Source organism: Heliangelus exortis, chromosome 9 (genome assembly GCF_036169615.1).
Source record: "Heliangelus exortis chromosome 9, bHelExo1.hap1, whole genome shotgun sequence".
NCBI classification, from domain to species: Eukaryota; Metazoa; Chordata; class Aves; order Apodiformes; family Trochilidae; genus Heliangelus; species Heliangelus exortis.
In genome coordinates, this window is record NC_092430.1 from 11,069,478 (window position 1) to 11,085,033 (window position 15,556).

Here is a 15,556-nt window from a genome sequence, read left to right on the forward strand (position 1 = left end):
AGCTCTAAAAGGTCAGCATATTGCTAGATTTTAAAATATAGTATAAATTTGATTGTACATTGAAATTATTGAAATTACATTTTGTGGTCTTAAGATCTACATTTTTCTCATAATATCAAGAGACTTGCAGAGTGAAGTGTGAACATTTTTTTCCAATATTAGACATACAAAAACTTTTGATGTTGAAGAAAATGTTGAGAAACTTTCTAGGAGCAGATTATAATCCAAGCCTTGCCATAACAAGTTTCAAAGCCTTTAGATCAGAGAGGTAATGTCAAAAGATCAGGCAGGAGGCAAGGAAGAAAAAGCAGGGTGGAGACAGGATTTTTCTACATCTATTATTTGTAGCCAGAACTATCTTATATGAATTGACCAATAATTCAATATCAATGACTACTGCAGTCTACTGATCTAACCCACAATCAGATGAAAGCAATGGAAACAGTTTTAAATAATTTAAAGTAATTTAAATATGGCTGCAAGACAGGCTCATTTCTTTTTTCCCTCATTCACCTGAAGCCATATGAAATCTTCTATCTTCACATGACATATAAGTCATTCTATAGCAATGCACACTGAAAGCATAAAAGAGAAGGGTAGCTAGGACAAACTCTGCTTACATCTATACAGCGTAGCACAAAAACTGCCTCGAGGTTTCAGAGAAAGGCCTCTGAGCTTCACTGCTGAAACCAAGTCTTTTCAGAGTACCTGGATTATCTGGGCATAACTGATTGCTAATGAGAAACAAGCTGCTTTGAGAATGTCAGCAGCACCACTATCCATTGCCAAAATAAGAAACCACAGCTGGCTCACCATTTTTAGTGTACTGATATCTATACACCGATTGTGGGAGTCTTCTACAATTCTTAAGGTCATTGTAGATGATTATTTAAAATGTTGCTAGGAAGAAGTTACTGTTTGACAGATTCAGCAACAGAGTATTCAAAATTTATTCTGAAAATGATTCAAAAATCAATCTCAGATTTTACGTACACCACCCAAGGTACAAAACATATAATAGGAATACAAAAATTAATAATAGCTATGAGAGTAAGAAAGACACTTGGAACACCCTGCAGCATCATTAATGCAATTATTTGGACCTGGAATATGGAAATGATGAAAAGGTCAACAGTCAAAGTCTATGAGAAACATTATCTGAATTCACCTGAGACAGAAAAATCAAACCAACTATCATTTTACTTAGAACTAAAGAGCCTTCGGTACTGAGATGAAAATCCCACAATGCCACTGAAATAAAATTCAAGCAAGAAAAGAAGCTATCGAGCTTATTTTGCATATGAATTCTCTTTGTCCAAAAGCAAATAAAAGATATTTTTAGATGTTAACTTTATTTATGCAAATCAGAGTTAAAAGATATCAAGAGAGGTTACAGAAATTACAGTCCTGCAACTACAGTGAAAAAACTTTTAGGCATTGAACAAATGAATATAAAAGGAACTGGGAAATGAACAGATTTTATTCTTATAAAGGTAGAAGAATACCAGGAAAACATAGATAGAAATCATTTCAAACAGATTGCCTTCTAATGGTCTCTTGTTGTATCTATTTACTCATCTAGCTAGTATTCCCAAAACCATTCCAAGAACTGCAAAGGTCAAAGGCAAGAGCAGCTTGGTAGTTCAGGAGCACCTCTGCTGTAAATGTGGATGACAGACTAGGACCCAACCAAGTTGTTCCTTGCCAAACTAGCAAACACACCAATACACACATGCCCTACTCAGAGTATACTTTGTATATTAAAATCAAAGCTTCTATAACAGCTAAATTCCAGAACATAGCCACAAGTCCTCTGTGATTTAGCTCGAATGTACTGATTTCCTTGTTCTTTTAAGAATATCTATGGCAAATTCTTCATCTAACCTGCTATACCAGCTTAACATTCAACCAATAAAATTTAGTTTTCTGTTTTCCTTTTTTCTGTTGCTGCCTGTATTTCATGTCTTAAATAAAGAAATGCAAACACACAGCATCATATTCTACACTCTTCTCCATCCCCCTTATTTTACAAAGTCTAAGAGACTACGAATAACTTACTATTCTACTCATCCTACAATTAAATAATATCCCTAACATTAACTTCTGTTTCCTCTGGCTGTGACACTACTTTCTTTAGACAGAAATAAAATAAATTATCCTAAAACACAGGATACAAACTCCATCAGAAACTTTTCAAAATTACATTTAAAAAAAAAAAAAAAAAAAAAAAAAAGAGAGAACAGTTAAGTACCTGAAAACCAGATGGATTATTCATATAGATGCAATAAAAAAGGAAGGTTCTTTAGATTCAGAGAGTGCTTAGAAAAAGGTAGCTAAATATTTTATTAAGCCAAGTAAAGCACAGATTCTGATGCAAGAAACACAAAAAAACCCCAAAAACAAACATACAAAAAACCTACCTCATCTCAGCTCTTCCAAAAAAAGATTTGTTGTTTATTTTGCTTCCATGTGGCAGCATTATTAGGTCTCAGGAACTACCTTTATTCATGTTTATTTCCATTTAAAAAAAACAGGCAAACTGCTACAGGATAAAACAGGATATGAGCTTGCAGAGCACCAGCTTCTCTAAGACTCATACATATGTGCACATACTTAGACAGTGCTACCCCACAGTAAACATGCATAAGCCATTTCAATACAACTTCATTTAGCATTAGGAGTAATATCATCAATAGCATGAACATAACAACCTAGGCAGCAAACTTACTCCCAAATCTTACTTTCATGTATCCATATACTAAAGTTTTCCATAATCAACCTAGCACCTTATGAACTCCGCTGAAAAACAAAGAATATCACGTGTGTCATGAATTGCTACAATATCAGCCCAGTACCTTTCCATTACTTTTGAGAGGCAAGAGTTAGCCAAATTTTAACATTAGAATCCTATTACAGTTATGTAAATTTGTCCTTTCTTCAATTAAACATGTTAATTTCCCAGAGGACTCAACACAATTTTCTTCAGTTGTCACATATGCCATTATCAGACAGTATGCTCTAGTCTTAAAATAATTAATCAAGTATCCAGTCTTACAAACTCTCCCCATGTCAGTAAACCACACGTAACTCAACTCTGAAAATCAAAAGCTGAAATTCAGAATCCAACAAGAAAGTTTCTCAGATTCCTACTTACAAGAATACAACCGTGGTGTTCTTTGGAGACAGTAAATACCAGAATGCAACTCTCTTGCAACCAGACAGCCAAAAGCCACTTAGCTTATAAGTTATTAGACTTCCACATAGTCATCTTTACTGTTTGACAATGTTCAGTTGCATTTGGTGAAAAATGGATTACAATAGAAGGACAGGTATACAGACAATCACCATTTATTAATAGAGTGCTTAGTCTCTATGAAACCTAAACCATGTATTTTAGTTTGCCATTACTCAGATTCATTAATTAATTTGATTTTGATAAAAACAATTTGCCTAATTTCTTAAGAAACCACCATACACCTGTTAAAGCCTTTAAAATAAAAATACAAGTAAAATTTGCATGAATTTTTGCAGCTTTGCTGAATTTGTAGCACAACACTTTAGGGCTCAATAAGAAACAAAAGAGAAACCATGTAATTTGCAGTGATAGTTACTGTCCTTGTTTGCAAATACCTAAAAGGCAGATCACAGTAACTAGGCAGGTCTGGAAAATTAGAGAAATTGCCCATATATTTTCTTAGTTGATGCCCAGAATTTAACTGTCAGCTTTTTAAGCACCATCCTTATCACAAGATATTCTCTTATCCAGACCCTACTTGAATGTCTCTGAACAAGTGTTTTTCTCTTAGGTTGCTCAAATCTTTCCCCATCTACTGATCACCTCTGTTGCCTTTTCTCCAGGTCATATCTGTTTCTGTCCACTCTATCTTGTAAGTAACATTACCTCAAGTTGATTTCAGGGGATTAAGTACTATGAATCCATAGAAGGGAACAGCATTATAAAACAGCTTCTGTTCTACTCTGACATTACCTGTACACTTTAAATTACTTGCATTTTGAGCACTCAGGCTCAGCAAGGATTATTCAACGGACCACCAGAACATATGAATCTTCCTCCCAAATAATCTGTTTATTTACAACGTGCATGGTTAGCTGAAATTACTCCTTCTCTAATGCATTTGTCAACAACAAGCTTCAACTATATTGGGTTGAGAACAAAGGATCACATAAGGGCAACCTAGACTGAAAACAAGGCTTGCAAAGAAAAGGCATCGTATCTTGTTACTCCTTTTACAGCCACTGACAGTTTCTGAAGATACCCAGAAGTCTTCTCACAATATGGTTGCTGTTCTAACTAATCCATGACGTACAAAGTTCCCAAAATCATTAACATTCAGTGACCTTATCTCATTATAACAATCCTACTTTCACAGTCAAATTGAATCCTGATCTCATCTTTTTCAAGAGCACCTTGTTCACAAACACCTTTGTTACAGAAGTCTTTGAAATACGAATCATTGATCTATTGCCCCTGCTTCCAGCGGAGCACTATGATACTCTTTGGACTGCTAGCCTAAATATTTACCAGACCAAAAAAAAAAAAAAATAAAAAAATAAAAAAAATAAAAAAAATAAAAAAAATAAAAAAAATAAAAAAAGGTAGTCTAAATGAGTATGGTTGTTAATACAATATATAAAATACGGCAATGACACGCAGTTCAGAATCTGGCATATCAATAAGCTTCTTCCTTATAAAGTGCTATTCACTCAGCATTCATTCTTAAAGTTTTCCTACACATTCACAAATTAAACTTTTGAACACCAAGAACTATCTGCATTTATAGGTGAGAAATACTAGTAAGAAGGTGCTAGGAGTCTTGCCCAGCATGACTCAGCAAGGCAAAGAGTATTCCAAGAATCAAGCCCTGATTATTCTTATTTCTAGTCAAGATGTATCACTTTCAGACATTTCTTCAAAGAGTTTACACCCGTTTTTTCAGATTTACAGCAGAAAATATTACTAAATAATACACATAATTGTTACAATTACTGCAGCTTGTATAATTGTAAAACAAACCAAAGCAAACTTGAAAAATAATACCAGGCAGTGATACATATCACTGAACTCAAACAGGTTACACATGTGGCATGAGAATCAGCTTTTGAATGCAAGAGTGCTCCTCTGTAAGATTACACTTAACCAATAGAATTAATGAGCTTGCTTATCAAGCAAATATTACCTTTCTCCGTGTACAACGTGATGTGCATTGCCAGTGTTACAAAACTGTTAGAATACTAACTCTAATGCCATTTAAGATTTTTGTCGTAATAATACAATTAGAATTTATGTTTTGTGCTGAGTGAAAGGTTTCTCTAAGGATACTTATTTCAGTGCTTACATTATCCCTACGAAATAGGGATACTGTATATATAAGTAGGGAAACGGTATATATCAACTAATTAAAAATTAAAAATTAGAATAAATTATGCTCTACAACATCAAATGCACATACTGCTTTTACCTTCAGATTTTGACTTAAATACCATCAAGATATTTTAAATTAAATTAACCCTACTTTTGCTAAACATAGTGCTTCCAATAGACAGGAATGCCCTTTATGTACGCTTTCATTCTGCAACCACCACACAATAATCAGACATCTCTAGAAAGGTTACTAAACTTAGTTCAACCAAAAGTTTATAAAATAAAATTAAACCGTGGATATAACTGAAGCCTTCCTGCTAATGCAGTTGCCCAAAGAACAGGTAACCTTGCAGCATGTGTAACCAACAGGAGGAGCATTGTACAAAAGAGACCATACTTAGATTAGCCAGCAACCAATAGGAATATTGTTATTAGCTCAATCTATGCAGTTAAACAGGAAATTGCAGAAAAGAAAAACAATATTCACTACATGTACAGAAGAGTGAAATAACTTCTAAAAGGGAAAAAAATACAACAGGGAAATTCAATTGAAAAAAAAATAATACATTTACATTTTTCATAAATGAATCTAAGATTCATTGGAACATAAATGTAACACAGACAAAAATAGTTACTAGGAATACATAAGGGACTTGCTACTTAACAAGAACAGAGTGAGCTACAAGACCCAGTACCAAAAAAAAAAAAACCCAAAAAAACCCAAAACCAAACCAAAACAAAAAAACCCACAAAACCCAAAAGACTACCAACATATCCTTAGGATTAAGCAGACACTGTTTTTAGCAGTGACTGCCTATTATAATGGAAATTCTTGATAATCTAATAATTCTGGTTTCTTGATCCTGGGCTACATCAAAACAAGCACAGGTGAGGGAGGCAATTCTCCCCCTCTTCCCTGCTCTTGCAAGATGCCACCTGGAGTACCGTACCCAATTCTGGAGTGTCCAGCATAAGGAGAACATGGAGCTCCTTGAGTGTATCCAGAGAAGAGCCACAAAACTGATGACTAGGCTGGAGTATCTCCCCTATGAATGTAGGCTGAGGAAGTTGCAGTTCTTCGGCTTAGAGAAGAAGAGGATCCAAGGAGACCTTATACAGATTTTCCAATATATGAAGGGGGCCTAGAAGAAAGCTGGGGTAGGGCTTTTTGCACAGGCGTGTAGTGAGAGGATGAAGGGTTATGATTTTAAACTTGATGAGGGGAGATTTAGGTTGCCAGAACAGGTTGCCAAGGGAAGTTATGGCAGCTGTCCCCTCCCTGAAAGTATTAAAGGCCAGGATGAATAGGGTTTTAAGCAAACTGATCTAGTGGGAGGTGCCCCTGCCCACATAAAGGGCTTGGAACTAGATGATCTTTAAGGTCCCTTCCAATCCTAAACACTCTATGATTCTATCATCCAGCTGAAATCCTTCTACCTACCACTAAATCTCAGGCAAGTACTTCCTAGAAAAGTGGTATGTAAAAGATTCTGTGAGAGCCCTCAAAAAGAGCAGAGCATTTCTGCATTATTTAGTAATACCGAGACAAGTCACAGTTCCCATATTTTAAGCCATAACATAATCTTGTTTTGTTTTGGTCTTTTGCCATCCATATTCTGTTGTTTCTTACGTTGCATTCAAGATGTGGTACTCTTATAGTACATTGGAAACCTGCTTCACTGAAGTTTCTCCAGAGCCACATGTACACAAATGACAGCATCAAGTTAGGTACCTCAAAGGAAAATAGTACCACTCAAGTCCCAAATCTCCAAGGATGGAGAACCCACAACTGTTTTGAGTGCCTGTTCAGTGTTTGACTGACACCATTGTGATGAATTTTTTTCTAAGATTTAACTGTAACTTCCCCTATCATAACACATCACCACTTGTCCTTTCACTAACCATGTCTGAGGAAAGTCTTGTTTCATCTTCTTTACGAACACCCATTAGGTAGCAGAGGATGGCATGTAGCTCCCCCTTAGCTTCCTCTTTTCCAAGAAAAAAACCCCTGAATTCTTGCAGCTTCTTCTCACACAGAGTGTACGTATGCATCAATGCAAGTATTTAAATTCTGCAACCTTAAATCACTGCAAGAGGTAGCAGAGGTAGTCAGCGGGTACCTCAGAACCAAAGCTAAACTATCAAAACTAAAGTTAAGCTACAGCCAAATAGCAAGAAATCTCCAAGGCATCTGCTGACTATACAATTTCTTCTTATTAAAGATAAAAGAGCAAACAGAATGGTCACATAACCAAACACTTGCATAACACTATCTCATAGGCAAAGTATATAGACTTTATTAATTAGTATAAAATGGGGAAAAAATAGAACTTACGTGCTAGTGAACTCATTGTGGATTCAGTGATTATTTAGAGACCTTTCAGAAGCGATGTCAGCACTTAATGTAAAACAGGACCTCATGAAGAATTAATCAGGACACTCCCATGAAGGTGATTTAGCAGTTAGATTAAACAATGTCCTTTTATACAGCATCATCCAGTGCAACCTGAAATAACCTGGCCGATGAAATTTTGTACCACTTACTGTCAAGACCATTGAGTTAGGAAACAATAATCCTTCTCTGTATAGCAGTTCATTAACCCTAGGTTTCTGCATTCAGCATTAAACAGCACAGTGTTGGGAATCTACTGAGAAGATAAATAAATTCAAAGAAAAAAGAAACAAAAGCCCAGCACAGGATAATAAACAGAAGCAAGGGGCACAGAATGAAAAGTTGAATCACTGCATTACAATCTACTAATGTTTGAGTACTGTGATCAAATACAAAAATGAATTCATCTAGTATTCAAGAGTACAAAAAGAAAAGTAGAGAAGGTCAAAACCATAATCAGGCAGAAATTCAGAAAGGAAAAAAACAATCTTTCTAAAAAGAAAATTTAAAATATAGGCTTCTGTCCATCGGTATTGGTTTTCATAATATCAGTTTCTTCCTTCACTTTTTAAAACTTAGATTACGCCATTCTATAGTTCCATTTGAAATATGCTGCCCACAATGATGTTTTTAAAATCTTTTCCACTTTAAGCGTAACAAGGTGTTAGAACAGAAACAATCCTCCCATAGACCAGAGATTGTTTCGCTACTAAAATAATTATTTCAATACTAATAATTTCAATACTAACCCAAAAATGTTATTACACCAGTGTCTACCACGTCTCTCTCAGAAGTAAGTTGAACATCCAGTCATCCATAATCAGACTATATAGAAGAGAAGCACTGCAAAGTCAGAATGCTGGTTCAGTATTGCGTGGACACTACTCGTTTTGTAGTTTTGATTACTGACACAACCTATATAATAACTAAAACCATCTTAAAAAGCACCAAATTTTAAACATGAGGTAAATCTAGGAAGAAAAAATAAACAAGAGAAGCAACTAAATCAAATGAAGCTTGTATGATAGCATTTAATCAATAAATTAATATTTCTTCTCTTTATCAATAAATTAATGTTTCTTCTTCTTGAGTCTTTCAATAAGATTAGCATTAGCATGGAACCAAAAAAAAAAAAAATGCAATTTAATGCAATTAACTAAGTTTAGATTCTGTATTTTCAAGCAAATTACCAAATCTGGCATGAAATTTTTCATTTCCTATCTACTACCTTACAGTTCTAAAATAATTTCATAGCACACTAACACAAATAAATTTTTACATAAAAATTTCTTGATCAAAAAAATGATTGTATTGGATTGTGTACATAATTAAAAATTACAGAGTAATCATTAATCATTAGAAATAAAGGTTAAAATTTGCCCTTCAAAGTAAATTAGGCAATGTAAATTTTAGGGAACCTTAGTATCTGTCACTTGCTTCGTTTCAATTTAATTTCACAAAGTTCTCTCAGTGTAAAGCTGAGAACTGTCCAATTTCAAATTCCTGCCAAAGGGCAGCTGAATTTACTATATTTTTTGCAAAATTTCCTTAGGAATACATGTGATTTCCATGCTCAGACTGAAGTTTAAGATCCTTCAAGACATTAATTCTATTTCTTCTCTACAGAGACTTGAAATAGTGAAAAAAGAAGTGGGAGAAAAATCATAACCATAAGAAGAGTTAAATTAGAGCAACTTTGCAAAACATGAAACCAAACAATCCATAACAAAACAAAACAAAACTGACGTCTGCAAAACAAAGTATATTCAAACCCTAAGTAATGTGAGAGATATACACATGCATAATTGATAGAATGGATATATTAAGAGGACCTGTAATTTCTGTTGTTAAATAAATAATGAGTTACCAAAGCAATTATAAGGTCATGGAACTGGCAGAAGTCCAAGTTAAATGCTTTACTCAGTGATAGGAAAGCTCTAGACTCTTAGAAATATGTCACATATGTGACATCAATTTTATTATTGTCACTCTTCCCATGCCAGGACCATCACTGTAAAGTGGATCAAAACCAGCTACAGTAAAAATAGTAAAAAATTTCTGGGCAATCTCCAACTTTGACTCTTAGCAATCCTTCTACATTATCAACGTAACTGTGTCTAGTTTATTTGCAGGCACATTTAGAACATCTTTCCTTCATTCTACATCTCAGTGCATCTGACAAGAATTGGCAAAATGTTAACTTCGTTTTAAGAAGCAACATGAAAGTAATTCTATATTTTAGACATGGAGTTCCCAAAGAATTCCAGTTTCATCACAAATTCCAAAAATGCAAATTTACACAATCGTATAATGTTAAGGATGGAAAAGAGCTCTAAGATCATCAGGTCCAACCATCATATACCCTTCATAATTTGCATGTTTAAGCATAATAATTCCTGGGCTTTTTTTCTTCTTAGTATTCCATTCTTTAAGTCCAACTGTTCAATAACAACTTCAGTACTAAATTAAAAAACCCCTTGTTATTATCACTGAATTGGAAAATGACTGGTTTTACCTTCCATTGTATAAGGTTAACACATTAGGCATCTGAACAACAGAGCAATACAAGAATTAATGCTTTTGTACAGTATTTATTCATTACCTATTTTGATAAAATGAGCAAAACTTTGGATGTATCGTGTTTATAGTACCCACTTAAATCACCTGCCTGCTCTCCAGTTAATTAAAGATACATTTCAAAATCACATTAACTTTTCATAGCTAACTAATAACCATATTTCAACACAGTTTTTTATAAAAAGAAAAAAAAAAGTATGACACTGTAAGCTTCCTCTTATTAGTTCATGAAAAGCATAATTGCTATGAAGCCTGTCTCTTTTATTAGACCAACAGTTAAAGCCAGTTCCCCAGGCACAACACTTCACAGGAGGTATGAAGCCAGTAAGCATTCCCTTTCTCTAAGTCTTTAGAGGGATCACTAATCTTTCAATCATGGATCTCAGACACTTAAGTCTAACAGCAGCAAGCAGAAGCAAACATACAGGGCTCTCTTTCTTTGTAATGATAGAGACATTGAAAACTCTTAAGAGGATAACAGCTAAAATTAGCCAAAGAGAAATCTATTTAATCCACATTCTGACTTTGCAGAATCTCATTAGTGTAAGTATTTTCACTTTTGTTGTTACACGCAATCAACTCAGACACTTCAAGGCAAGCACAGAATTCTGTGGGTAGTGCTCATACTTTAAAATCACTTTTGTGCTCACCTACACAATAAATTATTCACTAATATTACTGTCCCTTTCATATATTCAACAGTACAGTTTGGGTGCTACATGACCAAGGAACAATAATAGAAACCTAAAAAGCAGACTGCATTTAATTTAATTCACTTGCTTCTAATCCACTTAAATGAGAGTATTATCCAAAGAAACAGTATCCAATCCAAATAGCCTTTTGTACACTGCTGTCAGGGAAAGTAATCCATAGTATCATATACATATGCAAGGAATAAGCCTCTTTGTCTCCCCTGCACCTGCTTTTCCCAATCTGAAGATGTGGAATATTAAGTCTGTGGGAATTTCTGAATTTTCAGCCTTAAACTAGAAGCATAAATAAATAAATGCCCACATACATACAATCTTCACATGACAATAATTAAATTCAATTGTATTGTTACATTAAATCCCAGCATGACCTTAGTGCCTGTATTTTATATTTTACATCATTACCCCTACTTGGAGTATTCTAAGCTTTTAGAATTCAAAATTAATCCAAGAAGCACCCATAATAGGAGAATGAGCTCTCCTAACCTATGAAAATGACCGCTGGAGGCACGATTTAATGAATGCTACCCAACGCATACCAGAACCCACTTCCAAGGACTATCCTTTTCACCTTAAGATAAATCAATACTAGATAAATAAAGAGGACTGGGAGGGGAGGGGTGACTGTAGTACCGAGATTAACCTGGAAGGCACTGACTGAGCTCAGCCCCATCGTCATTCACGTCTAACCGAGTCCCTCACCCGCCGCCGGTCCCTTCCATGCCCGGGGATACCTGCTCTCCCCGTGAGCTCGGGAGACAGCCCACGGCACGGCTCCGAGCCCCTTGCTTGCTCTCACCACCGGCATCCTCTTCACACCGACACGGAGAGCCACCGGCCCCTCACAGAGAGCAAGGGGAGAGCCAAGGCCGCCCGCAGTGGCAGTTAACGGCCCTAACGGCTGCCGCGCGAGGAGCCGGCAGGAGCGCGAACGTGCGCGAGGGAACACCGCCCGGCATGGGAGCGAGCAGCGGCCGCAGCCGCTCAGCGCCTCCCGGAGCGGACCGTCCGGCAAACCGGGACTGGAACGGCTCGGTGCGGAGCCAGGCAGGGCGGGCAGAGACGCCGGCAGACGGGGTAGGGGTGAGGCGGACCGAGGAGGGAAGGGAGTCAGCCGCAGAGCGAGCGGGGACACCCAAGGGCAGGGACGGGCGCAAGGACGCACGACGGGAGGGAGGCGCGAAGGAGAGGGCACCCCGGGAGCGGACGAGGGGTGCGCGCAGGGTGCTCTCGGAGCGCCCCTTACCTGGCAGAAGGTGCCGGTGACCCCCGCGGGGCAGGCGCAGGTGTAGGCGGCCGAAGGCTGGGGCAGGAGCAGCTGGAGGCGGCGGGGCGCGCCGGGGCCCCGGGCCGGCACCGGAGAGCAGGTGCCGTTATTGCGGCAGGGCTGGCTGAGGCAGGGGTCCTGGCCGGAGGGCGCGGCCGTGGTCGGAGCAGGAAGGCAAGGGCGACGCTGGGCCAGAGCGAACAACAGCAAGAGGACCGGGGCGACTCGGGGCATGGCGGCGGGGCGTCCGAGTGCGGGCACCGATCCGCTGCGGGCAGCGTTGGGGAAGGAAGGAGGGGATGGAGACAGCGGCTGCTCCTACCCTCGTTCCCCGGGCAACGGGCGGGCGGGGACTGGGGAGGAGGAGCCGGCCGCCGGTGCCGCGCGCCCGGCAGGGGGCAGCCGCCCGCCCACAGTGCGCGGCCCGGCCCCGGGCGGGAGGGGAGAGGGCGGCTGCGGGTGGCGGGCGGGGTGTCTGGGCAGGTTCCCGGGGGCAGCAAGGCACCGGCAACGCACAGGGGTTATTGCGTCCCTAAAGCCGAGGCTGAGCACGGGCCGCAGCGGAGAGAGCCGATGGGGATGCGCTCCCTCCCCATCTCACCCAGGGGAACGGCGACCGGGCTGCGCGGCCGCCGGGACCGGCGCTGCGCAGCGCGTACGCTGCTTCAAAAAGGGAACAATACCCGCCAGGCATTCGTGATCTGCTGGTGCCTGCTGTTCTCCTCACCGGTGTCCATGACAATGCCCGAGCTCTGAGCGGGAGAGGTGCTGCCCCGGTTAGACCGACACCTGGAGCGGTGGTGCTAATTACTTTAGGGTTCTATTAAGAGGCAGCTGAAAAGCATGAAAATCAATCTCGTCATTATTCATAATGGGAAAAAGCTGTGTGGTTTCTTATGTCAGGTTACTTACAGCTGTTTCTTTTAAGTCTCTCTAATTTGGTAGTTTGGGGGGGATTTTTTTACTTTTTCCAGGATACACGGTCCGTAAATCAGTTAACGGACAGCAGGAGGATGATCCACGTTCTCTGAGCTTCTATTCATTTGCTTCTGCCAGTCAAGCATTTAAATCTAACGCCTTTTCACAGCTCTGTCAGGGCTACAGGAGGATTGATGACAAGTTCATAAACGTTTCCACCACACGTTTGGCTGCAACCTGCATCACCGGCGTAACTAACTGGTGATGCTAATTGAACTGAAAACTCATCGGGGTTTCTAGCAGCCTGAATATGATCCTCTACTTCCTCGCATCCAAGCTGGAGCCAGTGGTCGCTGCTCCTCCATCACCCCCGAGCCCCGTCAACTCCCCACAGCCACCGGTTCGGTGCCGCACCGGCTCCCTCTGCTGCCTCCCGAGCTCCTCTGGCAATCGTCCCTTCCTTCCAGCTGATTTGATGTACTTCCCCCTATCCCCAGCGGTTGGTTCCGATGTTTACTACAGACTGTAGGCACCGTGGTAATGCAAATAAAAAGCAAACTAGTTATAGATATTTGAATTATTTATTTTGCAACTATCTTCTTCTCACGCTTTTCTACCAATATTTGTTCATTAAAGCTCTTCCCATGTTGAGACAAAAAAAAAAATTAAAATCTGCTGTGCTCACCAGACCAGTTCATCATCGTATTTTATTTACTCACCGTTATCAAATGCCCTGTCTCAGTGAAACTCAGGAACTTGGAAGACCTTCTTACAATTTGACACTGAAATACTACCTAAAGAGGAGTATTGTTTTTCCAATCAATTTTGCAACCATAGGAAACATTTTTATTATTTTGCTATGCTGCTTCATAAGAATATCATGGAAAGAAATTCCACAGGTTTTTCCCATGTCAAATTACAATAACTGTTCAACCATTCTATTCTGTTCACAAGATATGTTGCCTTGTTCTACAAGAAAATAATTTAATTTGATTTGTTCTTGGTAAGTCCATGGAGACTGCTACTTGTCTCCATGCTGTTTTCTAAGTGCACTGAAATAACTCGTGTATACATCCCAGGTTGCTGTGGCATTCAATACTAAAGCAGCTGGGCTGTAATTCTGTTCTTCTCAGTAAAAATGTTTGTCCTCTTCAGTCTCCTAGGACCACCCTCCCACAGAGGCTGTCAAAAGACAATTGTTAATAAGGAGCTTTAGCAAGTTCTCTGAACATCTCATTGAACAAATCAGCAGCAGAAAATCCTACTTTCTAACCTGACCCATCTTTCTTTTTCTTCAAGCTCTTCTCTTGGTTAATTGTGCTGACCAGCTGAGGGATCTTTTTAACAAACAGGATACCTGAACAGACTGGCTATGTAGTGCCCCTATCTTTTTAATTACTCTTGGTACCAGAGGATACAATAACTATGGTGGAATTCTGGTCCATATTTGAGGCTTTTTATAGTAATAAGTAGTAAGACAATATGGATAAGTATTGGAAAAGATGGTTTTAGGATTGACAGCTAGATCAGATAATTAATTCTGTTGATGTAGTAGCATCACAGTTGCAGAAGAGAACTGTAGACCTAAGCTAGTCAACCAACAGAGCAGGACATAACATGGTGTCTGAGTCACACTGGACATAACTATACCACAGGTTTCCTTACCATTTTACAGATTACGTAAGTAATGTTTGCATTATAAGTGACATGTTCATGAGGAAATATTTAACTATACAACTGAAAATATTATGTTTACTTAAGTAGCTAGTGACTTCCCAAAATGCTCCTTTTATGCATTAAAAATGTTTAAATATGTGCAGTTTAAATAATTTTATAGTCACCTTTCCATAAACAAATTACTAATCTTAGTATTCAATAAGGATTCAAGCTGTCTGCCTCATTTACACTTGAGAATTTGAATTGTATTACCACTAATAGCTTATTAGTGTGGCTTAGCTGAACTGCAGTGTAGGCTATCTATTTTGATGGAGAAGTATCCATCCCCTAGTGGTTTGAAGGAAGTTTTGCAGAGATTTTTCTATCTATTCTGATTAAATATTTAGTGAGGAACAAAAATCTGATTTCCTAAGAGGAAGTTATATGCTTTAAATGTCTCCCATAACAACAATGTTGTTGGGTTTTTTTCTAAATATTGATTAATTCTTTTAAAACTTCAATTAGTCACATTTCTCTTTACCAGTATAGGAGCTAATAAGTTACTCTGTTGAGCCTTTCCTGATCTATGTCCATACTGTGATTCCTCTCCATTTCATGTTTTGGGCCAGGTGACCATCACATCTTTATGGTAC

The 15,556-nt window shown here is 38.6% G+C and overlaps 1 protein-coding gene across 2 annotated transcripts in view; it reads right to left on the bottom strand.

Moving 5' to 3' along the window:
* Positions 1-12,741, bottom strand: part of DNER (delta/notch like EGF repeat containing) — a 101,214-nt gene extending 88,473 nt beyond the window's left edge. Inside the window, exon 1 of one of the 2 annotated variants that reach the window (XM_071752091.1) lies at positions 12,309-12,741. In XM_071752091.1, coding sequence (XP_071608192.1) covers positions 12,309-12,563 — 255 coding nt within the window. In that variant the 5' untranslated portion in view covers positions 12,564-12,741. Of the gene's footprint in view, positions 1-11,705; positions 11,769-12,308 lie in introns of those variants that run through there. The other variant, XM_071752092.1, reaches the window with a different exon arrangement.
* Between the last annotated feature and the right edge of the window lie 2,815 nt (positions 12,742-15,556).